This window comes from Salvelinus namaycush, chromosome 1 (assembly GCF_016432855.1).
Source record: "Salvelinus namaycush isolate Seneca chromosome 1, SaNama_1.0, whole genome shotgun sequence".
In the NCBI taxonomy this organism is placed as follows: domain Eukaryota; kingdom Metazoa; phylum Chordata; class Actinopteri; order Salmoniformes; family Salmonidae; genus Salvelinus; species Salvelinus namaycush.
The window spans coordinates 66,512,849-66,535,285 of NC_052307.1; the positions used below are offsets into that span (position 1 = coordinate 66,512,849).

Genomic DNA, 22,437 nt, shown 5'->3' on the forward strand with positions numbered 1-22,437 from the left:
AGAGAATAAAGTAGACGGCACACGTCAAACGTTTGATTTATGACCCTATGTCTGGATGACGTGTGCATGCCCATATTTGGGGATCCGGTCAGGACATCCTGGCGGGAAGTGATCACGTGGTTATGCCCATATATGGGCATCCTTTTCCTGTTCTCACGCCTTAGAGTGAGTGCGACAATATGTATATAATGCCTTTGAAGTTGTCATGATGATTGATGTCTAGGGACCTCTTTGAACTGGGGGGGATGAACATTTCAAAGAGTATGACACCACACTCCCCCTATTTTAATGCCCTTAGGGTTGTTGTCTATGAAACAGGAATGTCTGGGAGGGGGGGCTTGTGTGTGTGTGTGTAAGCTTTTAACAACAATAAAACAGCCATCTAAATAATGTTTCTCGGCCCAACACACTGTCGAGTTTCCTATTTTGTTCTCTTTTTATTTGTACATGCACCGAGCTTCCAGGTGGCTCTAAACCATTTTAGAAATACAATTTTAAAACCATTTGATTTAATTCAAAATATTAAGTACATACATTTTAAAACATGTCATAATTAATTACACCTTTTTACTATTCCTTTCTTACAGATAAAGGGCCTCGTTAGCCCTGACCATTATCCGTATCCAATTCACCATCGCCATGCCTGGCTCTCATGCACACTTCATCAAAGCTCCGTAAGTTTTCACTCCATGGGTAGATAATCCGTCGGGCATGTAGGTCCTGTGTATGTCCCAAGGATAGCCGCGGCCAGCGCCGTAATTGTTCACGATTTTGGAAAAGACTGTGCAGCTTATTCTTAAGGGTTATGAATATGGGATAATCAATCCATTTAAAGCTAAACCCTGGCATGAAGTAGTTCACATCCAGACAGGCTTTGGAAAATACATACGAACTAGCAGATTTTTGTAGCATCTCTACTATATCTGTCATGTTACTGTGGTCTTTTTAAAAGTCAATAAACATGTGTGTAGAGTGTACACTTTTGTTTCACAGTAGATTTGTTTAAGCCCACCAAGAAACACCTGATTTATCCCACAGCAATAATGAATAAGCTGGGTAGAAAATTAATCTGTTTAAGTCATAAGTAAAGGCCTTTCAAAAAGAGGCTGGCATGATTGACTGTGACACATATTTAACACGTATTGCTTGTTACAGAAGACTACTGTTGTACATTGAATATCCATTCATTCGTGTTACACCTTGATGTGTTGGATCTCTATGTCTGTACATAGTGTGAAATGCGGTTTCCCTAAAGTTATTACCCCCTAAACCTGAATCTGAAATTAACTTTATGATCTTTTCTTAACCCCAATACTTTGGGGTTGTAATCTACCTGTTTCAAAATCCCCCCGGTGTACATGCACCGAACATCCATAGGCTGGAGCCACCTGGAAGCTCGGTGCATGTACAAATAAAAAGAGAACAAAATAGGAAACTTGACAGTGTGTTGGGCCGAGAAACATTATTTAGATGGCTGTTTTATTGTTGTTAAAAACTTAAAATGTACACAATGAGAAGGGACCTTGTTTCTAACACTCCGGTAGACACAGACACACACACACACACACACACACACACACACACACACACACACACACACACACACACACACACACACACACACACACACACCGGGGGGCACTGGGTTATGATTAGAACCGGGGGGCACTGGGTTATGTCCCGTCATGTGACCGGGCAAAACCGATGAGGGCGGACCTCCTTGCTCAAATGGAACAGTAGTCGGCGCCACCGGGTCATATTGTCAACAAGGCAGCATGATAGATTGTTCAGAACATAGGCTAGTCTGGAAAGGCAGATAAAGTGATACATGGGTTTGTTGTATATGTTGTTAAATATGTGAACTTTGTGTAGAAACATGATTTTTTCCCTTATTTACATTCTCTTCTCTTTTCATCCCCCTCTCCATCTTTCCCTCTCCAGCTGGACAACCTGACTCTGATGGAGATTAACACGACACGGTCGTTCCTGCTGGACACTCTCAACTGCATGTATAAACTGCGCTCAAACCTGCAGCCGGCTCCAGTGGGGGCAAAGCCCAGGACCACTGATCTGTATTTATGGACTAGATCTGGACCTGTGCCGCAGCCTCTCCTCTCCTAAGCAAGATGGAGCAGACTTAGGCCCAGCTTTACTAAGCATTTGCACCAGCTGCAAAGTAAAATAACAGAATCAAGGAATCCAGACATTAAAACAGAATTCAACAAAATTCTAAAATGCATTGAGCTTAGTAGGGAATCTTATTGAACATTAATTATCCCAAGTTTATCATAAGTCATGAACAGAATGCATCAGTGATTTCTATTTCCTGCAACTTTTCTATTAAAAAAGTGTGATTTTTTTAGAGCGAAAACCTGAAAAACAGGAAACCTGGAAAAACAAAATGGAAATTTAGAAAAAATCTAATGGAATCAGGCAAAAAATAAAAGTGATTTTATGGAGCCCTATGTCTGATCCTAGAGAAGACAGAGCTGACCAGCAGATCTTATGAAGTGGGAGTACTTATCTGAAGTTGTTATGCCCCAACTATCTGATTCCTTAATACTATGTGTTATGTCATTGGATTTGTTGAAGTTGAAGCTTCGGACAATAGCAATCATCAGCAGACCGATAGTCCTCTTCAACAGGCCATGGGCTCCCTGGAGGAAACACCCTGCTTGGGTCTGGCTGATCCATGTTGTTTTGTGTGTTATGTATGGTTGGACTTTTCAAAAAGAAATCCTGGTTGATGCCTTTTAAAAGATTTGCTTAATAGAGGTAGCAGTGATGGTTTAGAGATAGATACCTTGGGTAACAAGTTTCTAGCCATGTATGATTCTGAATAGACCGGTAAGTCTAGTTTGAGGAAGAGGAACAACATAATGTTATGGATGGCGGAAGCAACCTGCGAAACGTTAAAACATGTAGTGTTTCAGTATGTGTTATTCAAATATGTATATATTTTTGGTAAGTGTGTGTTGTGACAAAGTACATCCCCTTATGTTAGTCTGGGGGACACCTCTCATAACCCTAATACATAAGACAACAGTTGGCATGTACACTCTTTATGTGTATGTGTAGGCAGCAGCCTCTCTGAGTTAGTAATTGCTGTTTAGCAGTCTGATGGCCTTGAGATAGAAGCTGTTTTCCAGTCTCTCGGTCTCAGCTTTGATGCACCTGTACTGACCTTGCCTTTTGGATGGTAGTGTTGTGAACAGGCAGTGGCTCGGGTGGTTGTTGTCCTTGATGAATCCTGTGACATCGGGCGGTGCAGTTGCCGTACCAGGTTGTGATACAGCCCGACAGAATGCTCTCGATTGTGCATCTGTAAAAGTTTTTAGGGTTTTGGGTGACAAGCCAGATTTCTTCAGCCTCCTGAGGTTGAAGAGGTGCTGTTGCGCCTTCTTCACCACACTGTCTCTGTGGGTGGACCATTTCTGTCTGTCTGTGATGTGTACGCTGAGGAACTTATAACTTTCCACTGTCTCCACTGCTGTCCCGTCGATGTGGATAGGGGGGTGCTGCCTCTGCTGTTTCCTGAAGTCCATGATCATCTCCTTTGTTTTGTTGACGTTGAGTGGGAGGTTGTTTTCCTGACACCACACTCCGAGTGCCCTCACCTCCTCCCTGTAGGCTGTCTTGTCGTTGTTGGTAATCAAGCCCACTACTGTTGTGTCATCTGCAAACTTGATGATTGAGTTGGAGGCGTGCATGAACAGCATTCTTAGGTATTCCTCTTGTCCAGATGGGATAGGGCAGTGTGCAGTTCGATGGCAATTGCGTCGTCTGTGGACCTGTTGTGGCGGTATGCAAACTGAAGTGGGTCTAGGGTGGCCGGTAAGATGGAGGTGATATGATTCTTGACTAGTCTCTCAAAGCACTTCATGATAACAGAAGTGAGTGCTACGGGGCGGTAGTCATTTAGTTCAGTTATCTTTGCCTTCTTGAGTACAGCAACAATGGTAGCCATCTTGAAGCATGTGAGGACAACAGACTGGGATAAGCAAAATTGAATATGTCCGTAAACACACCAGCCAGCTGGTCTGCGCATGCTCTGAGGACACGAATAAGGATGACGTCTGGGCCAGCAGCCTTGCGAGGGTTAACACGTTTAAATGTTTTACTCACGTCGGCCACGGAGAAGGAGAGGGGGGAGGTGCAGTCCTTGTTAGCGGGCCACGACGGTGGCACTGTATTATCCTCAAAGCGGGCAAAGAAGATGTTTAGTTTGTTTGGAAGCGTGATGTCTGTGATGTGGCTGGTTTTCTTTTTGTAGTCTGTGATTTCCTGTAGACCCTGCCACATACGTCTTGCGACTCCACTTTGTCCCTGTACCAGCATTTCGCTTGTTTGATTACCTTGCGGAGGGAATAACTATACTGTTTATATTCAGCCATATTCCCCGACCTCATGGTTAAATGCGATCGTTTGCACTTTCAGTTTTGCACGAATGCCGCCATCCATCCAAGGTTTCTGGTTAGGGTAGGTTTTAATAGTCACAGTAGGTACAATATCTCCAATGCACTTCTTTATAAACCCATTGTCCTGGGTGGTGGTCCGAACAGAGGATCCGCTTTCGGGAAAGTCGTATTCCTGGTCGTAATGTTGATAAGTTGACGTCACTCTTATGTCCAATAGTTCTTCCAGGCTGTATGTAGTAAGACTTAAGATTTCCTGGGGTAACAGTGTAAGAAATAATACATAAAAAAACGAAATACTGCATAGTTTCCTAAGAACTCGAAGCAAGGCAACCATCTCTGTCAGCGCCATCTTGCAACTTTGAGGTTTGAGGTGGAGATCAAAGGAATGCAGGTGTGGTGGAGATGTGTCTACAGATACTCTGTATTCTTTGCTGTTTTTAAAAACTTCATTCCCTCATAATCCCACCCCCATTATGCATGATAAAACTAATAAGGTAGAGCAACTTGTCAGTTCCAAGTGGAACAACATCTACTTTATTTTTTCCAACTGAAATAATACCATTCTCATTGCACTGTAATTTACAACTTGATAAGAGCTAGGTAAATGAGTAATCCGTTTGGATAATGGGATTGTAATTATAAATGACAATTGTTTTAGATCTCTTACATTATGATTGAGGTAGACAAAATGTGAAACCAGTCACATGGCAGAAAACTGAACCATATCAACATATAACCTATTCCACAGTGAAGTTTATGAAATGCTGGCCTTGCAGGGATGAAATTTGGAGACCCAAGTTATAGGCTTCTGTAACCAAACACAATTGACAATATGGTGCCAAACCTACCAAGTTGATTCATGATTTGTAGAATGTTGTAATTATAAATTTGTCTAATCTTCAAATATTTCATAGATTGAATAATTGAATATGGCAACATTCAGGATGAATCAAACCACAGTATTTTTTATTCACCAATATATTTAGTGTGTGAAGGCTCTCTTAACCTATTTTTTATTATTATTTATGAATACTTTCCTAACCCTAAATAATATACAATATCAGATAATTTTTTCATCGACAAATTGGGTCTGAAAAAGAGAAGAAAATGCGTGTATTGACATGGCTTTCATTCATTGATCCCTAATATTCTGAACCGTTCTGTCCATATATTCTGGTAAATCTGTCGAAAATTCAAATTAAAGTTGAGCTGACAGCCATTTGCACTGTTTCGCTACGGCTGTAGTCAATAATCTAGCAAATGGGCAATATTTCATTAATCTAGCTACAACCTTTGGCTTTCACCTGGAATTGTATATTTATGTCTGAGGAAAAAAACACTTTTCAACCCACATGATCTAGTACACAACAAAAGTATAATAAAACATATAGAAATTAAAAAAATTGGGAATTAAGTATTTTTGTCTGTAATAAAGCCCTTTTGTGCAGAAAAAAATCATTCTGGTTGGCTGGGCATGGCTGCCAAGTGGGTGGGCCTATGCACTCCAAGGCCCACCCAATGCTGCACCCCTGCCCAATCATGTGAAATCCATAGTATATTTAGATCCGCCTGCTCTAGATAAATTCAGCGATTGCTTTGCCATGTCTGTGCTATGAAGCAGTCCAGCTGGATAAATACTTTACTAAGGACTGCTCCTTTGACATGATGTCGCAGTCAGTAAGTATAAGTAAAGATACCTTAATAGAAAATGACTCAAGAAAAGTGAAAGTCACCCAGTAAAATACTACGTAAGTAAAAGTCTAAAAGTATTTTGTTGTAAATATACTTAAGTATCAAAAGTAAATGTAATTGCTAAAATATACTTAAGTATTGAAAGTAAAAGTATAAATCATTTCAAATTCCCTATCTTAAACAAACCAGATGGCACGATTTGTTTTTATTTAATTACGGATAACCAGGAGCACACTCCAACACAGACATAATTTACAAACAAAGCATTTGTGTTTAGTGAGTCCTCCAGTTCAGAGGCAATAGGGATGATCAGGGATGTTCTCTTGATAAGTGCGTGAACTGGACCATTTTCCTGTTATGCTAGCCATTCGAAATGTAACAAGTACTTTTGAGTTTCAGGGAAAATGTATAGAGTAAAAAGTACATTATTTTCTTTAGGAATGTAGTGAAGTAAAAGTACAAGTTGTCTAAAATATAAATACTACAGTAAAGTACAGATATCCCCCCCAAAATACTTAAGTAGTACTTTAACGTATTTTTACTTAAGTACTTTACACCACTGGTCGCAGTGAAGTGATATAAATCGATGTGATGATGCAGCCGACCACCAGAGGGAGGTCTGTCTCCTGACTTATAAAACGGTGGGAAATCAATTAAATAAGTAATGTAAACATATACACATTTTTAAAAGTAATTCTAGTGCCTGATTTCAGGGACTGTCAGTTTAAGAGGTACACCAATTTAAAGTAATCGCTTTAGATAAATGAAAACCCTATTGAATGAAAACTCCATGAGAAAATCACAATGACTACATCAAGCTTGTGACTATTAACTCTTTGGATGTATTTGTTTCGGATGTTGTGCCCAATAGAAATTACTGGTAAATAATATCACTTTTATTGTAAAGTTACATTTATTGTAAATAAGAATATAATATGTTTCTGAACACTTCTATGGTAATGTGGAAGCTACCATGAATACGGATTGTCCGTAATCATAGTAGCATCCACATTCATGTAGAAATGTTCAGAATCATATTCTATTCTTATTTACAATAAAAGTGACTCCAAAATGACACAATATTATTTACCATTCATTTCTATTAGGCACCACATAATCCAAAACACAACCAAAACAAACTGCAAATGCATCCAACGTGTTTGTAGAGTCACAAGAGTGATGTAGTCATTGTGTGCTAGGAATATGGGACCAAATACTAAACTTGACTAAATTGAATACACCGTAAGTGAGTTTCTCAGAATACTTATGACACCTTCAAATGGGGTGACTAGATACATACAGTGCTTAAATTTCTAAACGGTAAAACAGATATGTATGAAAATTCCCTCAAATAAAAGGCGTCATTCTGTACTGTCACCTTGATCTCAAATCCAAAATGCTGGAGTATAGAGCCAAATGAAAAGTTATAGCTTCAGTCTATGTCCAAATAACTATGTACAGAATGCCTCAGCGTATGCATTCTACAAAAAATGTCTAGTGTTGCAGTGTCGTCAGTGTAAACTGACATGATTTCATGTAATAATGTCTTCACAAGAATATGGTTTGCTGCAGAAGAATTACAGCCCTAGATAGCGCTAGTAAGGACAACACACCTATCCAACTACAGCTACCTAGTATGAGTCTTCCTCCCTGGTAAGACCATGGACTAGAATCATACAGGTTTCATTATTAACAATGTTGAGTAGCCTTTCTATTTACTGAAAGAATTTAAGTTACACCTCAGGAAGTGCTTTCAATGTGGGAGTGGTCAGCTCTGCTGCATGTTGCACAGCTCCTAAGAAACTCTTATAGGAGTGGTTTCTTGCTAATCTGGTTTTACATTTCATTGTTAGGTATCTATTTACTGTAGATAAGAAGTTACACCTCAGGAAGTGTTTTTCCTGGGCAGCCCTGCTGCATGTTGCACAGTTCCTAAGAAACGATAGGGTGGAGAATTAGATCTCAGCATACTTGAGAAATGTCATCCACCCACACAAAAGTCCTTCCTCTTCCATCTCTGGTTAACCCATGCCATGACTACTGTTGTTCAGGTTGAATTAATCATAGTAAATATGAATTAATGTACAGTATATCTTGTCACATTATAGCCTATATAGGGGTTAATATTTAAGTGCGTAGCCTGAATGGTCCCAGAAGCATAGCAATGACTATGTATCCGGGACCATTCCGGAAGAGGCCATTGTGGCTATGCTTCCGGGGCCATTCTGGCTACGCTTCTGGGGCCATTCTGGCTATGCTTCCTGGACCATTATGGCTAGATGTGATAACCTCCCCTCATGCAATGCTTTATTATAAAGGTCATATTATTTCACCCTACCCCCTCGCGGCGAGTCAGCCCCAGGTTTTCAGGGCAGAGTCCTGAATGTTCTGAAACTCTGATGACGCTCCTGTTCAGGATAGTATAGACAGGTTGGTTCTTTAGCAACACAACCGACGCGTGTCAACTATGGGGCAAAACAGATAGGACTGGCTAATATATTTTATTATTTTAATGTTTTTTTATTTGGCATTTTTTATGATTATACAGATAACGGAAAGAACAGGTAGAGGGCAGAACACACACGGATCCCCTACCAAGTCAAACCCACCCCAACCCCCCCATGCTCTATTAGAGCCCCACCCCAAAACTAGACTTAAAGCAGGCACGATATACAATGAGTAATATAATCAAATAGTAAAAAAAATACAACAATGTTATAAAACAAAAAGTTTTAAAAAAATAGTAAAAATAATTATACAAATTCTAATTTGGGTTGGTTTATGGAGTTGTGAAATTTGTTGGGTCCATGTCTTCTACAAAGGATAGGAAAGGTTGCCAGATATTATAAAATGTAATTGCAGATCCCCTAACGGAGTAGCGTATTTTCTCTAGCTTGAGATGTTGCATAACTTCCTTCCTTCTTCCTAAAAGTAAGAGGAAACCAATCCTTCCACTTAAATAGTATGCCAGCATGTTGCCCATAGAACTGTTTAGAGGGACCTCCTGTGGTGCTACTCCATAGAACTGTTTAGAGGGACCTCCTGTGGTGCTACTCCATAGAACTGTTTAGAGGGACCTCCTGTGGTGCTACTCCATAGAACTGTTTAGAGGGGTCTCCTGTGGTGCTACTCCATAGAACTGTTTAGAGGGACCTCCTGTGGTGCTACTCCATAGAACTGTTTAGAGGGACCTCCTGTGGTGCTACTCCATAGAACTGTTTAGAGGGACCTCCTGTGGTGCTACTCCATAGAACTGTTTAGAGGGGTCTCCTGTGGTGCTACTCCATAGAACTGTTTAGAGGGACCTCCTGTGGTGCTACTCCATAGAACTGTTTAGAGGGGTCTCCTGTGATGCCATTCCATAGAACTGTTTAGAGGGGCCTCCTGTGGTGCTACTCCATAGAACTGTTTAGAGGGGTCTCCTGTGGTGCTACTCCATAGAACTGTTTAGAGGGGTCTCCTGTGGTGCTACTCAAAGAACTGTTTAGAGGGACCTCCTGTGGTGCTACTCCATAGAACTGTTTAGAGGGGTCTCCTGTGGTGCTACTCCATAGAACTGTTTAGAGGGGTCTCCTGTTATGCCATTCCATAGAACTGTTTAGAGGGGTCTCCTGTGGTGCTACTCCATAGAACTGTTTAGAGGGGTCTCCTGTGGTGCTACTCAAAGAACTGTTTAGAGGGACCTCCTGTGGTGCTACTCCATAGAACTGTTTAGAGGGGTCTCCTGTGGTGCTACTCCATAGAACTGTTTAGAGGGGTCTCCTGTTATGCCATTCCATAGAACTGTTTAGAGGGGCCTCCTGTGATGCCATTCCATAGAACTGTTTGGAGGGGTCTCCTGTTATGCCATTCCATAGAACTGTTTGGAGGGGCCTCCTGTGATGCCATTCCATAGAACTGTTTAGAGGGGCCTCCTGTGATGCCATTCCATAGAACTGTTTGGAGGGGCCTCCTGTGATGCCATTCCATAGAACTGTTTGGAGGGGCCTCCTGTGATGCCATTCCATAGAACTGTTTAGAGGGGCCTCCTGTGATGTCATTCCATAGAACTGTTTAGAGGGGCCTCCTGTGATGTCATTCCATAGAACTGTTTAGAGGGGCCTCCTGTGGTGCCACTCCCAATAATGCAGTAATCTCTCCAGTATAGAGAAAACATCAAAAATTGATATCCAGAAATCTGTCAATTTCGGGCATGTCCAAAACATGTGTAATAAAGTAGCAGGAGCCTGTTTACATCGGTCACAAGTGGGAACTATTTCTGGTCTAATCTTGGATCATTTTGACCAATGGGGCTGGCTAAGATTGTTGACAACATGTAAACTATACTTCATCTCCAATGTTTATTGAAAACATAAATACATTTATACAATGAGCACTTGTTGTCTCTCAAATACATTGTTACAGTTGTTGGTTAGCTAGCTGGCAAATGTTTTGCCATATTAGCATAGATGTGGCAACAGTCAAAACACCTCAAAAAAACAAGACATGGTATCAAGAGCAAGTTAAAACTAGCTGAAACGAGCCACCTACGATTCCCCACAAGGCAGCTTATTGTCATTGTTGCTAGCTATCAGGCAACAACACATGTTCTTCTGCCCCATTGAAGCGTACACATCGTTTTCGTGACGTTGTCAGCTAACCTTATATCGACACAGGGCTAGACCCAGATGCAGACACAGGAGGCAGATGGTTCGAGTCTCTGATGTTTATTGAAATAAAAGGGGCAGGCAATAGGCAGGTCAGGGACAGGCAGAAGTTCATAAACCAGGTTAGAGTCTGAAAGTTACAGTGGGGGCAGGCAGCCTCAAGGCAGGGTGAACGGTCAGGCAGGCGGGCTCAGTGTCAGGGTAGGCAGAACGGGTCAGAACCGGGAGGGCTAGAGAAACAGAGACTAGGAAAACAGGCGCACGGAAAAACATGCTGGTAAGCTTGACAAGACAGGACAAACTGGCAACAGACAAACAAAGAACACAGGTATAAATACACTAGGGATAATGAGGAAGATGGGCAACACCTGGAGGGGGGGTGGAGACAAGCACAAAGACAGGTGAAACAGATCAGGGTGTGCCAAACCTGGCTATAGAGATATCCGTAGGCCTACGCTACTGCCTTATTAAAACTAAACATATTCATTAAAATAATCAGTCACACTTTACTGTAATTTTTCCCACAAATGCATGTACTACAGTTACATATGAAGACAGGCTACTGTGTAATGACACATTATTGTGTGTGTGTGTGTGTGTGTGTGTGTGTGTGTGTGTGTGTGTGTGTGTGTGTGTGTGTGTGTGTGTGTGTGTGTGTGTGTGTGTGTGTGTGTGTGTGTATCATAAAGTTTAGCTTGACATGATTCACGGCCACCAACTTGCTATATCCTGTTTTCTAAAAGTGACCATGAGATGACTGACGGGAAGGCTATACAGTATGCCTCTTCCTCTTAGATGCTTCTCTCCACCTATTACAAAAGGAGCAAAATATGCAGATAACTTCATTCTTGAGAGGTATAAGAGGCCACCTCCTATTCTGGGCCTCATAAAGAGGAACCTTCAACAGCTCACATACAGAACTTCTGCCTCAAAGGACCACTCATTGAAGCATGAATAAAAAAGGCATGTAAAGACAGTGAAGTGATCAGAAGACGATTAGTGGGTAAGACTTTGTTTCGGGTTTTGTTGTATATTTACGTATTTGTCTAAGTTGACAGGATTGACTATCAGGAGCAGGGAATATAGGCCTATATGACAACTTAGAAAAGTATTTTGTTATGTAATTCTATTGACACTAAAGGACTAGGGTGGGGATTCAGTACAAGGCTCAAGTGTAAATTGCCTTTAAATTACCTTTACTGTAAATTATCAACTCAACTACATTGCTATGCAATCGTGAAAATGCAATGTTAATAAAATGTTAGGGTTATTACAATGGCATAAGTGTTAACAGTAATATTAACAAAACTAAATATAAGACTAAGTATTTAAGGGAATATCTAAACACTGCCTTGTTGAATTGACTACAGCCAAGATACCAGTAGGTGGGAAATAATGTTAATTTGTATTCTGATGAAAATATCCCTTTAAAGTTAGTATGATGTGTATGTTTGAAATGTATTTGTATTTGAGCTCAAGCAGTAGAAAATGTTAAGTGCCAGTACTCAGCTCTGGTGAGCTCCTACACAAGTCAAGCACTATGAATTTTGACAGTGAAACTACATTTTTAATTTTAGATGTACAGTGCCTCTATAAAGTCTACAACCCCCTTGGATTACTTCAAATGTTATTGCATTACAAAGTGGGATTAAAATGGATTTGATTGCCATTTTTTTTGTCAATGAGCTACACTAAAAAAAACACTGGAAAAAAATTCTAACGTTTTTTAAAGATTCATGAAAATGTTATAACTAAAATATTGTCGTTTCATAAGTGTGGGGGGGGGGGAGCTAGATACATAAAATGCTTTTATTTCTAAATGGAAAAACTGTGCATTCAGAAAGTATTCAGACCCCTTGACTTTTCCACATTTTGTTACAATACATCCTTATTCTAAATTGCTAAAACTTTTTTTTACTGTGTGTAGATTGATGAGGGAAAAAACACATTTAATCAATTTTAGAATAATACCCCATAATGACAAAGCAAAAACAGTTGTTTTTTGTGTGCAAATGTATTAAAAATAAATAACGGAAATATCACATTTACATATGTACTCAGACCATTTACTCAGTACTTTGTTAAACCGCCGCCTCAAGTCTTCTTGGGTATGACGCTACAAGCTTGGCACACCTGTATTTGGGGAGTTTCCCCCATTCTTCTCTACAGATCCTCTCAAGTTCTGTCAGGTTGGATGGGGAGCGTCACTGCACAGCTATTTTCAGGTCTCTCCTGCGTTGTTTTGGCTGTGTGTTTAGGGCCGTTGTCCTGTTGGAAGGTGAACCTTCGGCCACGTCTGAAATCCTGAGCGCTCTTGAGCAGGTTTTCATCAAGGATCTCTGTACTTTGCGCCGTTCATTTTTCCCTCGATTCTGACTAGTCTCGCAGTCCCTGCCGCCGAAAAACATTCCCACAGCATGATGCTGCCACCACCATGCTTCACCGTAGGTATGGTGACAGGTTTCCTCCAGACGTGACGCTTGGCATTCTGGCCAAATAGTTCAATCTTGGTTTCATCAGACCAGAGAATCTGGTCTCTCCTTAAGGTGCCTTTTGGTCAAACTCCAAGCCGGCTGTCATGTGCCTTTTACTGAGAAGTGGCTTACATCTGGCCGCTCTACCATAAAGGCCTGATTAGTGGAGTGCCGCAGAGATGGTTTCCCTTCTGGAAGGTTCTCCCATCTCCACAGAGGAACTCTGGAGCTCTGTCAGAGTGACCTTCGGTTTCTTGGTCACCTCTCTGACCAAGGCCCTTCTCCCCCGATTACTCAGTTTGGCCAGGCGGCCAGCTCTAGGAAGAGTCTTGGTGGTTCCAAACTTCTGTAATTGAAGAATGATGGAGACCACTGTGTTCTTGGGAACCTTCAATGCTGCAGAAATGTATTGGTACCCTTCCCTAAATCTGTGCCTCGACACAATCCTGTCTCGGAGCTATACGGACAATTCCTTTGACCTCATGGCTTGGTTATTGCTCTGACATGCACTGCCAACTGTGGGACCTTATATAGACAGGCGTGTGCCTTTCCAAATCATGTCTAATCAATTGAATTTACCACAAGTGGAATCCAATCAAGTTGTGAAAACATCTCAAGGATGATCATTGGAAACAGGATGCATCTGAGCTCAATTTCGAGTCTCATAGCAAAGGGTCTGAATACTTAAAACTTATTGTCAATAGGGGGGCGCTATTTTCACTTTGGAAAAAATCGTGCCCAATTTAAACGGCCTCGTACTCTATTCTAGATCGTACAATATGCATATTATTATTACTATTGGATAGAAAACACTCTCAAGTTTCTAAAACTGTTTGAATTATATCTGTGAGTAAAACAGAACTCATTTGGCAGCAAACTTCCAGACAGGAAGTGAAAAATCTGAAAATGGGGCTCTGTTTCAGGGCCTGCCTATTCAACTGGCTTATATTTATCGATATACATGCACTTCATTCGCCTTCCACGAGATGTCAACAGGCAGTGGAAGGTGGAATGGGGTGTCTAGCTTGATCTGAGGTCGAACAAGAGCTTTTGGAGTGGCAGGTCAGGAATTTCCTTTCTCTACCAAGGCGCGCGAAGCACCTCCATATTGTCTTCTGAAAAGCGTTCGGTATACACGGCTAATATCTCCGGCTCTGATTTTATTTGATACATGTGATAATAACATCGTAAAGTATGTTTTTTCAACCGAGTTTTATCAGATTATTCAACGTTTATTGGGACTTTTGGAGTTTTCCGTTCTTTGCATCGAGAGAAAATGGGAACGTCATCAACATTGGCTAGCATTGTGGTGCGAATTCGACAGGAGAAAAGGACATTCTAAAACCAAACAACGATTTATTCTGGACCAAGGACTCCTTGTACAAGATTCTGATGGAAGCTCAGCAAAAGTAAGAACAATTTATGATGTTATTTCGTATTTCTGTGGAAAATGTTGATTCCTATTCTCTGCCGTTTTGGCAAGCGCTGTCTCGCAATAACGCAACCTGTTTGTTATGGTAAAGTTATTTTTAAAAATCTAACACGGCGGTTGCATTAACCTGTTTGGGCTGCAGGAGCAGTATTGAGTAGCCAGATAAAAGGTGCCCATTTCAAACGGCCTCGTACTCAATTCTTGCTCGTACAATATGCATATTATTATTACTATTGGATAGAAAACACTCTCTAGTTTCTAAAACCGTTTGAATTATATCTGTGAGTAAAACAGAACTCATTTGGCACAAACTTCCTGACCAGGAAGTGGAAAGTCTGAAAACTATGCTCTCTTCTAGGTCCTGCCTATAAATGAGCATGATACGTATTAGTATACATGCACGTCATACACCTTCCCCTGGATGTCAAGAGGCGGTGAGAGAAGAAATGGGGTGTTTATCTTGGTCTGAAGTGGAATAAAAGCTCTTGGAATGACGTGTCACCCATTTCCTGTTTTCAGGAAGGCGCGAGGAGGGACCTGGATTTGCCTTATGAAAAGCTTTCGTTATAGGCGACTACTATCTCCGGCTTTGATTTTATTTGATACATGTGACCATATCATCGTAAAGTATGTTTTTTCAATATAGTTTAATCAGATTATTGAATTTTTTTCGGGAGTTTTGCCGTGTTCCGTTCTCTTCCGTTTGTTGACATGGAGAGATTCGTGCCACTTGGCTAGTGTGCTTGCTAAATCGAGAGGGAAAGAGGCCGTTCTAAATCCAAACAACGATTGTTCTTGACAAAGGACCCCTTGTACAACATTCTGATGGAAGATCAGCAAAAGTAGGAAACATTTTATGATGCTATTTCATATATCTGTCGTACATGTGAACTAGTCGTCGGCGCCCAGCTTTTGGGTACTCTAGCTATACCGAAGCTGTATGTCGTAATGAAGTTATTTTTAGAATTCTAACACGGCGATTTCATTAAGAACTAATGGATCTATCATTTCCTATACAACATGTATTTTTTAGTTATGTTTATGAATAGCTATTTGGTCAGAATATGTGTGTCAGAAAAAGTGTCAGAAAAATATCCGGACGTTGTGGGAAAAAGTAGCTACGTTAGCACAATGTATAACCACTGATTTCAGCTCTAAATATGCACATTTTCGAACAAAACATAAGTGTATGTATAACCTGATGTTATAGGACTGTCATCTGATGAAGAATATCAAGGTTAGTCAAAAATTATATATCTTTTGCTTGTTTGTTACGATCGCTAACTTTTGCTACTGGGAAATGGCTTGTGTTTCTGGCTATTGTGGTAAGCTAATATAACGCTATATTGTGTTTTCGCTGTAAAACACTTAATAAATCGGAAATATTGGCTGGAATCACAAGATGCCTGTCTTTCATTTGCTGTACACGATGCATTTTTCAGAAATGTTTTATGATGAGTAATTAGGTATTTGACGTTGGTGTCTGTAATTATTATGGCTGCTTTCGGTGCAATTTCTGATTGTAGCTGCAATGTAAACTATGATTTATACCTGAAATATGCACATTTTTCGAACAAAACATAGATTTATTGAATAACATGTTATAAGACTGTCATCTGATGAAGTTGTTTGTTGGTTAGTTTGGTTGGTTCTTGGTTAGTTAGGTTGGCTTTGTGCATGCTACCTGTGCTGTGAAAAATGTCTGTCCTTTTTTGTATTTGGTGGTGAGCTAACATAAATATACGTGCTGTTTTCGCTGTAAAACATTTTAAAAATCGGACATGTTGGCTGGATTCACAAGATGTGTACCTTTCATTTGCTGTATTGGACTTGTTAATGTGTGAAAGTTAAATATTTAAAAAAAATATATTTTGAATTTCGCGCCCTGCACTTGAAGTGGCTGTTGTCATATTGATCCCGACTTAGGGCTTGCAGCCAGAAGAAGTTAAGAACCAGTGTATCTTTCATTTGCCATACAACAAGTATTTTTATGTAAAGTTTATGATGAGTTCTTTGGTCAGATTAGGTGAGTGTCCAAAATAGCTCCGGACATTCTGGTGAATCGATGCTACATATTCACAATGTATAACCACGGTTTGCAGCTCTAAATATGCACATTTTCGAACAAAACATAAGTGTATTGTATAACCTGATGTTATAAGACTGTCATCTGATGAAGTTGGTCAAGGTTAGTGATTAATTTTATATCTTTTGCTGGTTTTTGCGATAGCTACCTTTGGCGGTGAATAAATGCATTTGTGTGTTTGGCTATTGTGGTAAGCTAATATAATTCTATATTGTGTTTTCGCTGTAAAACACTTAAAAAATCGGAAATATTGGCTGGATTCACAAGATGTTTATCTTTCATTTGCTGTACACCATGTATTTTTCATAAATGTTTTATGATGAGTATTTATGTATTTCACGTTGCTCTCTGTAATTATTCTGGCTGCTTCGGTGCTATTTGTGATGGTAGCTGCAATGTAAAACTATGATTTATACCTCAAATATGCAAATTTTTCGAACAAAACATGAATGTATTGTATAACATGTTATAAGACTGTCATCTGATGAAGTTGTTTCTTGGTTAGTGACTAATTATATCTCTATTTGGTCGGTGTTGTGATAGCTACCTATGCGGTTGAAACATGGTGAAAATATGCGGTTGAGTCTTTGGCTATTGTGGTTAGCTAATAGAAATACATATTGTGTTTTCGCTGTAAAACATTTTAAAAATCGGAAATGTTGGCTGGATTGACAAGATGTTTATCTTTCATTTGCTGTATTGGACTTGTGATTTCATGAAAATTATATTATATGATATCCCTGTCCCGTTAGGCTAGGCTATGCTAGTCAGCTTTTTTGATGAGGAGGATCCCGGATCCGGGATGGGTATCACTGAAAGGTTTTAAGTAAATAAGGTATTTCTGTTTTTTATATTTAATACATTTTAGCTTTGTCATTATGGGGTATTGTCTATAGATTGATGAGGACATTTTTTTATTTGATTCATTTTAGAATAAGGCTGTAATGTAACAACATTTTGAAAAAGTGAAGGGGTCTGAATACTTTCTGAATGCACCGTACATATCATGATGTCTGTATGTGCTGTTCAAGGAGTAAAATCTGATTGGTTGATTGGTTTGTTAATTTACACTAGTTCAACTAATCTGCCATTAGTGGAAGGTCGCCAATCTAATTGTTTCTGAAAATAATCCCTTTCTGATATCTGTATTTAAATGTTTTAATTTTTAATTTTAAGTAGTCCCTTATTGCTGTCTGTATTAAAATACAGTATTAGTAATCACCCCCAAATGATAGTCAACGTTTTTAGTTCCACAAATAATATTTGGAACCATAGTTATCTAAAATGTGCTCACAACAATCCTTCCTCATGTTGTACAGTAAATAACAAACCACAGCAGTGATGCAGGTGTTTTCTTGCGAACGTATCCGAAAAGGAAGATGGGTCTCTAATGAAATATTCAACATGGTGGAGGAATGTTGGTGACCTGCAACACAACACAAGTCCCACAGGGAAACTACTGGGGTAGATTGCTGAGAACACCAACAGATATATATTTTTAGATAGGCCTAATCATATCTCCATCTTTAGAGGCATTAGGAAAAACCTTCATCTGAATCATTTAGTTTCACTAAGAAACAAGGAAATAGTGAATGGGTTGATCGATGTCTTCATCAAATGTAGTATGCTATTCTAAGCTCTAGTATATTCTCTATCAACATTCAAGTGTCAATGAAGTATGGTTGGATTTATAAAATGTCAATAGCCAGTAATGAAATGAGAATCCATTCTCGGTAACAGGAAAGTGCCAAAAAAATATTACTATTTACAATTATTTAGCAAATTAAGGAGAAGATTTATGAAATGGAGATGTATTGCACATATCATTTGATTTGATTTGAAATAGATCCTTTCCTCCTCATACAGTAGGTCTGTCTGAGACATCATGGAGGGTAATAACAGACAACAGATAGAAAGATCACGAGAAATATCAGAAGAAATATCCCCAGAGACGTCTCCTATGATGGTTCCGGCAAGCCAACCACGCTCCTCAATGTTCTCCTGCTGTTTGTGGATGGCATCTGATGAACCTGTAGACGTCCCAGCTTGTAATGTAACGCAAGGTTAGAAGAGAATGGTTTATCACTACACATTCAATCTAACGAACTCTACCTCCTTCCCAAAATGCTCTGTCTCTGAATAGCCTGTTTCTCCCCTCAGACTGTATTGTGAAGCCGCCCACCAGACAGTCTCATGTCAACAACCCAGACACCAGCGAACACATAATACGGTAGGGAGATTGGAGATAGTGGGGACACCATTTGGTGAAAATGACTCATGAAGGGAGTTTTGGAGGAAAACGTTTTGGGTGACGGGGGTGGCACAGTCCTCTCAAAGTACATTTTCCTATTACTGGTAGCTATGTTATAACTTGTTATAACTTTTTTTTTTAAACCATGATTTATTTCCGTTTTGTTCTGCAGATTGGAGAATACTGAGCTGCACATGTTGCCCGCTGGTGCCAAGAGGTCGAACAACACCCTACAGCCAGGGCAGCCAGGGCCCTCTAATACGAAGAAGGATAAAGGAGGGGACCAAGATGGAAGGAACAAGCTCAACCAGGGGTCCAGTCAGGTGAGCCAACAACAGTGTCATTGTAATAGAAAAACTTTCAGAGTTGAAATCTGTCCTCTCCAAGGGATTCTGCAGATTTCTAGCAGTGACTAAAAGTACGATCATTTTCTAACCTTACATGGTTTGTTTTTGTTGTTTCTCCTGACAAACCCAAAAGCAGAACCAGGATCAAAAGATCAAGTTTCTGATCAATGTGCCCATGTGGGTCCCACTACCTGACAACAACAGAACACAGGAGCAAATCCAGTCGCAGGTTCAAAGGTTACTGAAGTTGTTGGAGGATACAGGATTTAAGGAGGAAGATGAGGAGCACCTGAAAGATGTGGCCATCATCATTGGCCTCAATGGCAAAGAATCTCCTGAGCTCAGGAAGCAGCTGCCAATGCTGATGAACGTGAAGGAGAATACGGTATTGAAGTTTAAAAAGATTTCATTTACCTGGGGACCCAAAGGTGACATTAAATATGTAGACAGTATAAATAAAAAGAAAGGTATACCATATACGGATATCAGAGAATATCTAAAAGATCATGAAGAAACTAAAGAGCTTGTTAGAGAGTTGAGAGGACAGGATCCTGACGCTCTGATCTATTTCAGTTTCATTGACGCTGATACTGTAGACTTTAACCAAGTGTACAGCTCTTATTTAGAGATAGTCAGAAAGCACTCTAACACTCACTCTGGCATCCCACCAACGGTGATGTCAACAGGCTATGAGTTTCCTGAGGGGGATTTTAAGAGGCCAAGCCAGGTTGACAGAGCGATTCGAATTGAGACAGCAAAACACTTTCCTCTCGGCACATACTATCCAGAGCCCAACTTCTGTGTTTTACTCCTAAAGGGGGAGGACACACTAACAGAGAGCTTTCTTGGAAAAGGCAAAACAATGGAGTCGCCAAAATGTATCAAAAAAGTTAAGGACCGTGAAAGATTCACAGCAGTCTTTACCGCTGACAATCCCATAATTACCACTGTTCCAGCAAGGTGTAAAATAAATAATGATGGCCTGACAACTGCTCAATCACATTATAATCCTAGGGTTTGGGCAACAAGTGCATATATCCATGGTGAGATAAAGAGTGAACTAAAGGGCCAAGGAAGTTCTGGTAAAACAAGAGCATTCTTGATGGAACTGTTGACTTGTCCAGATGAGAAATTTGAGGACAAGTGTAAAGAACTTCCTGTGGTGAATAATGATGCATTTCTGAGCCTGTGTAAGGCAGCTGGCAAGGTCCGAGAATACAGAAAGAAAGTGAGTGAGGATGAGAACCAACAGGATAAGAGCAGGCCGGCAGAGAGCAGAGCAAAACAACCAGAGATGTAACGCATACGTATTCATGGCAGCTCTAAAGCCTAGACTTATGTTGACATAAAAATCTGTAGCATTACTTTTTTACGACTTTTGTTATTTTGCCGTAATGTATTGAGACACTGTTTGTACCCTGGGGACATTTATTTTGAAAGCGATAGTATTCCCAGAGGCACCTTTGAGAGAGTGTGGAGAAAAAGACACAGAGTGGATATTGATGACTGCTTGGCTGTATCTCTTGGTCCAGAGAAATTCAACTACACGTAATAGTTTTCCATTGTAGCCCGTGTTTTATTTTGACTGCCAATCCACAAGTCCTCTGTTGGAGGTAGTGTTAAATATCTACAAGCAGAAATAAGGGTGATACAAATCTATCCAATCCAGAATGAGAATGTCATTTCCGAACAAGACATAAACTCAAATGTTGCTAAATGACCTGGATGAATCTCTAGTCATACACAACTATGGCTGTAACCGTTTGTGCCAGAATACTCAGACATCAGCTTTCATGGTGTAAAGGTGAGGAGTGTTATACAGTATAAAACAATTAGGAATGAGAGGTATAATAAGTTAGTCAGGAAACAAAGGTTAAATCACTTACAGTTACAACAAGTGCCATGGAATTTTAGTGACCACAGTCAGGACATCTGTTTAATGTCCCATCTGAAAGGCTGCACCTGACGCAGGGCAATGTCCCTGTCATTATCCCTGGGCATTGGGAACTCCTTAGACCAGAGGGAAGAGTGCCCCCTACTGGCCCTACAACACCACTTCCAGCCTACTGTATACATATTTGTTGTGTCCGATATAATTGCTCCATTCAATCCATAGCACTAAAGAGCTGCGCTATAGTGTGATTGAAATGTAAAGCTAATTTCCGATTGAGTCGATATATGCAGCGTTTACCGTGAATGCAGTCTCCGCAAATGTGGGAACATGGCTTTTAAGTTGAAATGGCTGTTTTCCATTTAAACATGCATGTAGGGTAGATAGGGTTTGATGGAAGAGTAGAGAAACTTTTCTGACTGTGTAACGGATCTCCTCTTCGTCGGATGAGGAGTAGCAAGGATCGGACCAATGTGCAGCGTGGTAAGTGTTCGTCATTTTATTAAACTGAACTGAACACTACAAAGTAAACAAAAAAAGAACAACCGAAACAGTTCCGTCTGGAAACTAATACTAAGACAGAAAACAATCACCCACAACACACAATGAAAAACAGGATACCTAATTATGGCTCCCAATCAGAGACAACGATAGACAGCTGCCTCTGATTGGGAACCACACCAGGCCAAACATAGAAAACCAACAACCTAGAAAAAAGAACATAGACTGCCCACCCTAACTCACGCCCTGACCAAACTAAAATAGAGACACAGAAAAGGAACTAAGGTCAGGACATGACAGACTGTGACTGCATGACTGCCCTTCAGGCTGTGATGATTCATATGAACTTTATCACTGAATACTTTGTTGTGAACCTTTTAGTTTTAATCATAATTAATATTAATAAAGCGTTGTTGATATAATACAGTGATATATAGCAGGAATGGAAAACACCTTTTACTTTGAACTAATCATAATGCCTGGCCAGAACTAACCATTTTATAAAACTATATAAAGCTATGCTATGTAATGGTAAGATTTGTCCTTGCCAAGTCCTTCTATACTAACAATGTGTACCTACACTGTCAATTTATAACCATCACATGTATTTACTATCATTATAACTATCACATGTATGTTCTATCATTATAACCATCACATGTATGTTTTATCATTATAAATATCACATGTATGTTCTAT

At 40.1% G+C, this 22,437-nt stretch overlaps 1 protein-coding gene across 1 annotated transcript; it reads left to right on the forward strand.

Moving 5' to 3' along the window:
• Positions 1-132: 132 nt before the first annotated feature.
• On the forward strand, positions 133-21,728 carry LOC120052670. Its single transcript, XM_038999721.1, has 5 exons — positions 133-165; positions 1,942-2,072; positions 18,892-18,978; positions 19,172-19,322; positions 19,483-21,728. The coding sequence occupies exons 1-5, from the start codon at positions 133-135 to the stop codon at positions 20,644-20,646; spliced, it is 1,566 nt and encodes a 521-aa protein (XP_038855649.1). The 3' UTR covers positions 20,647-21,728.
• The last annotated feature ends 709 nt before the right edge of the window (positions 21,729-22,437 follow it).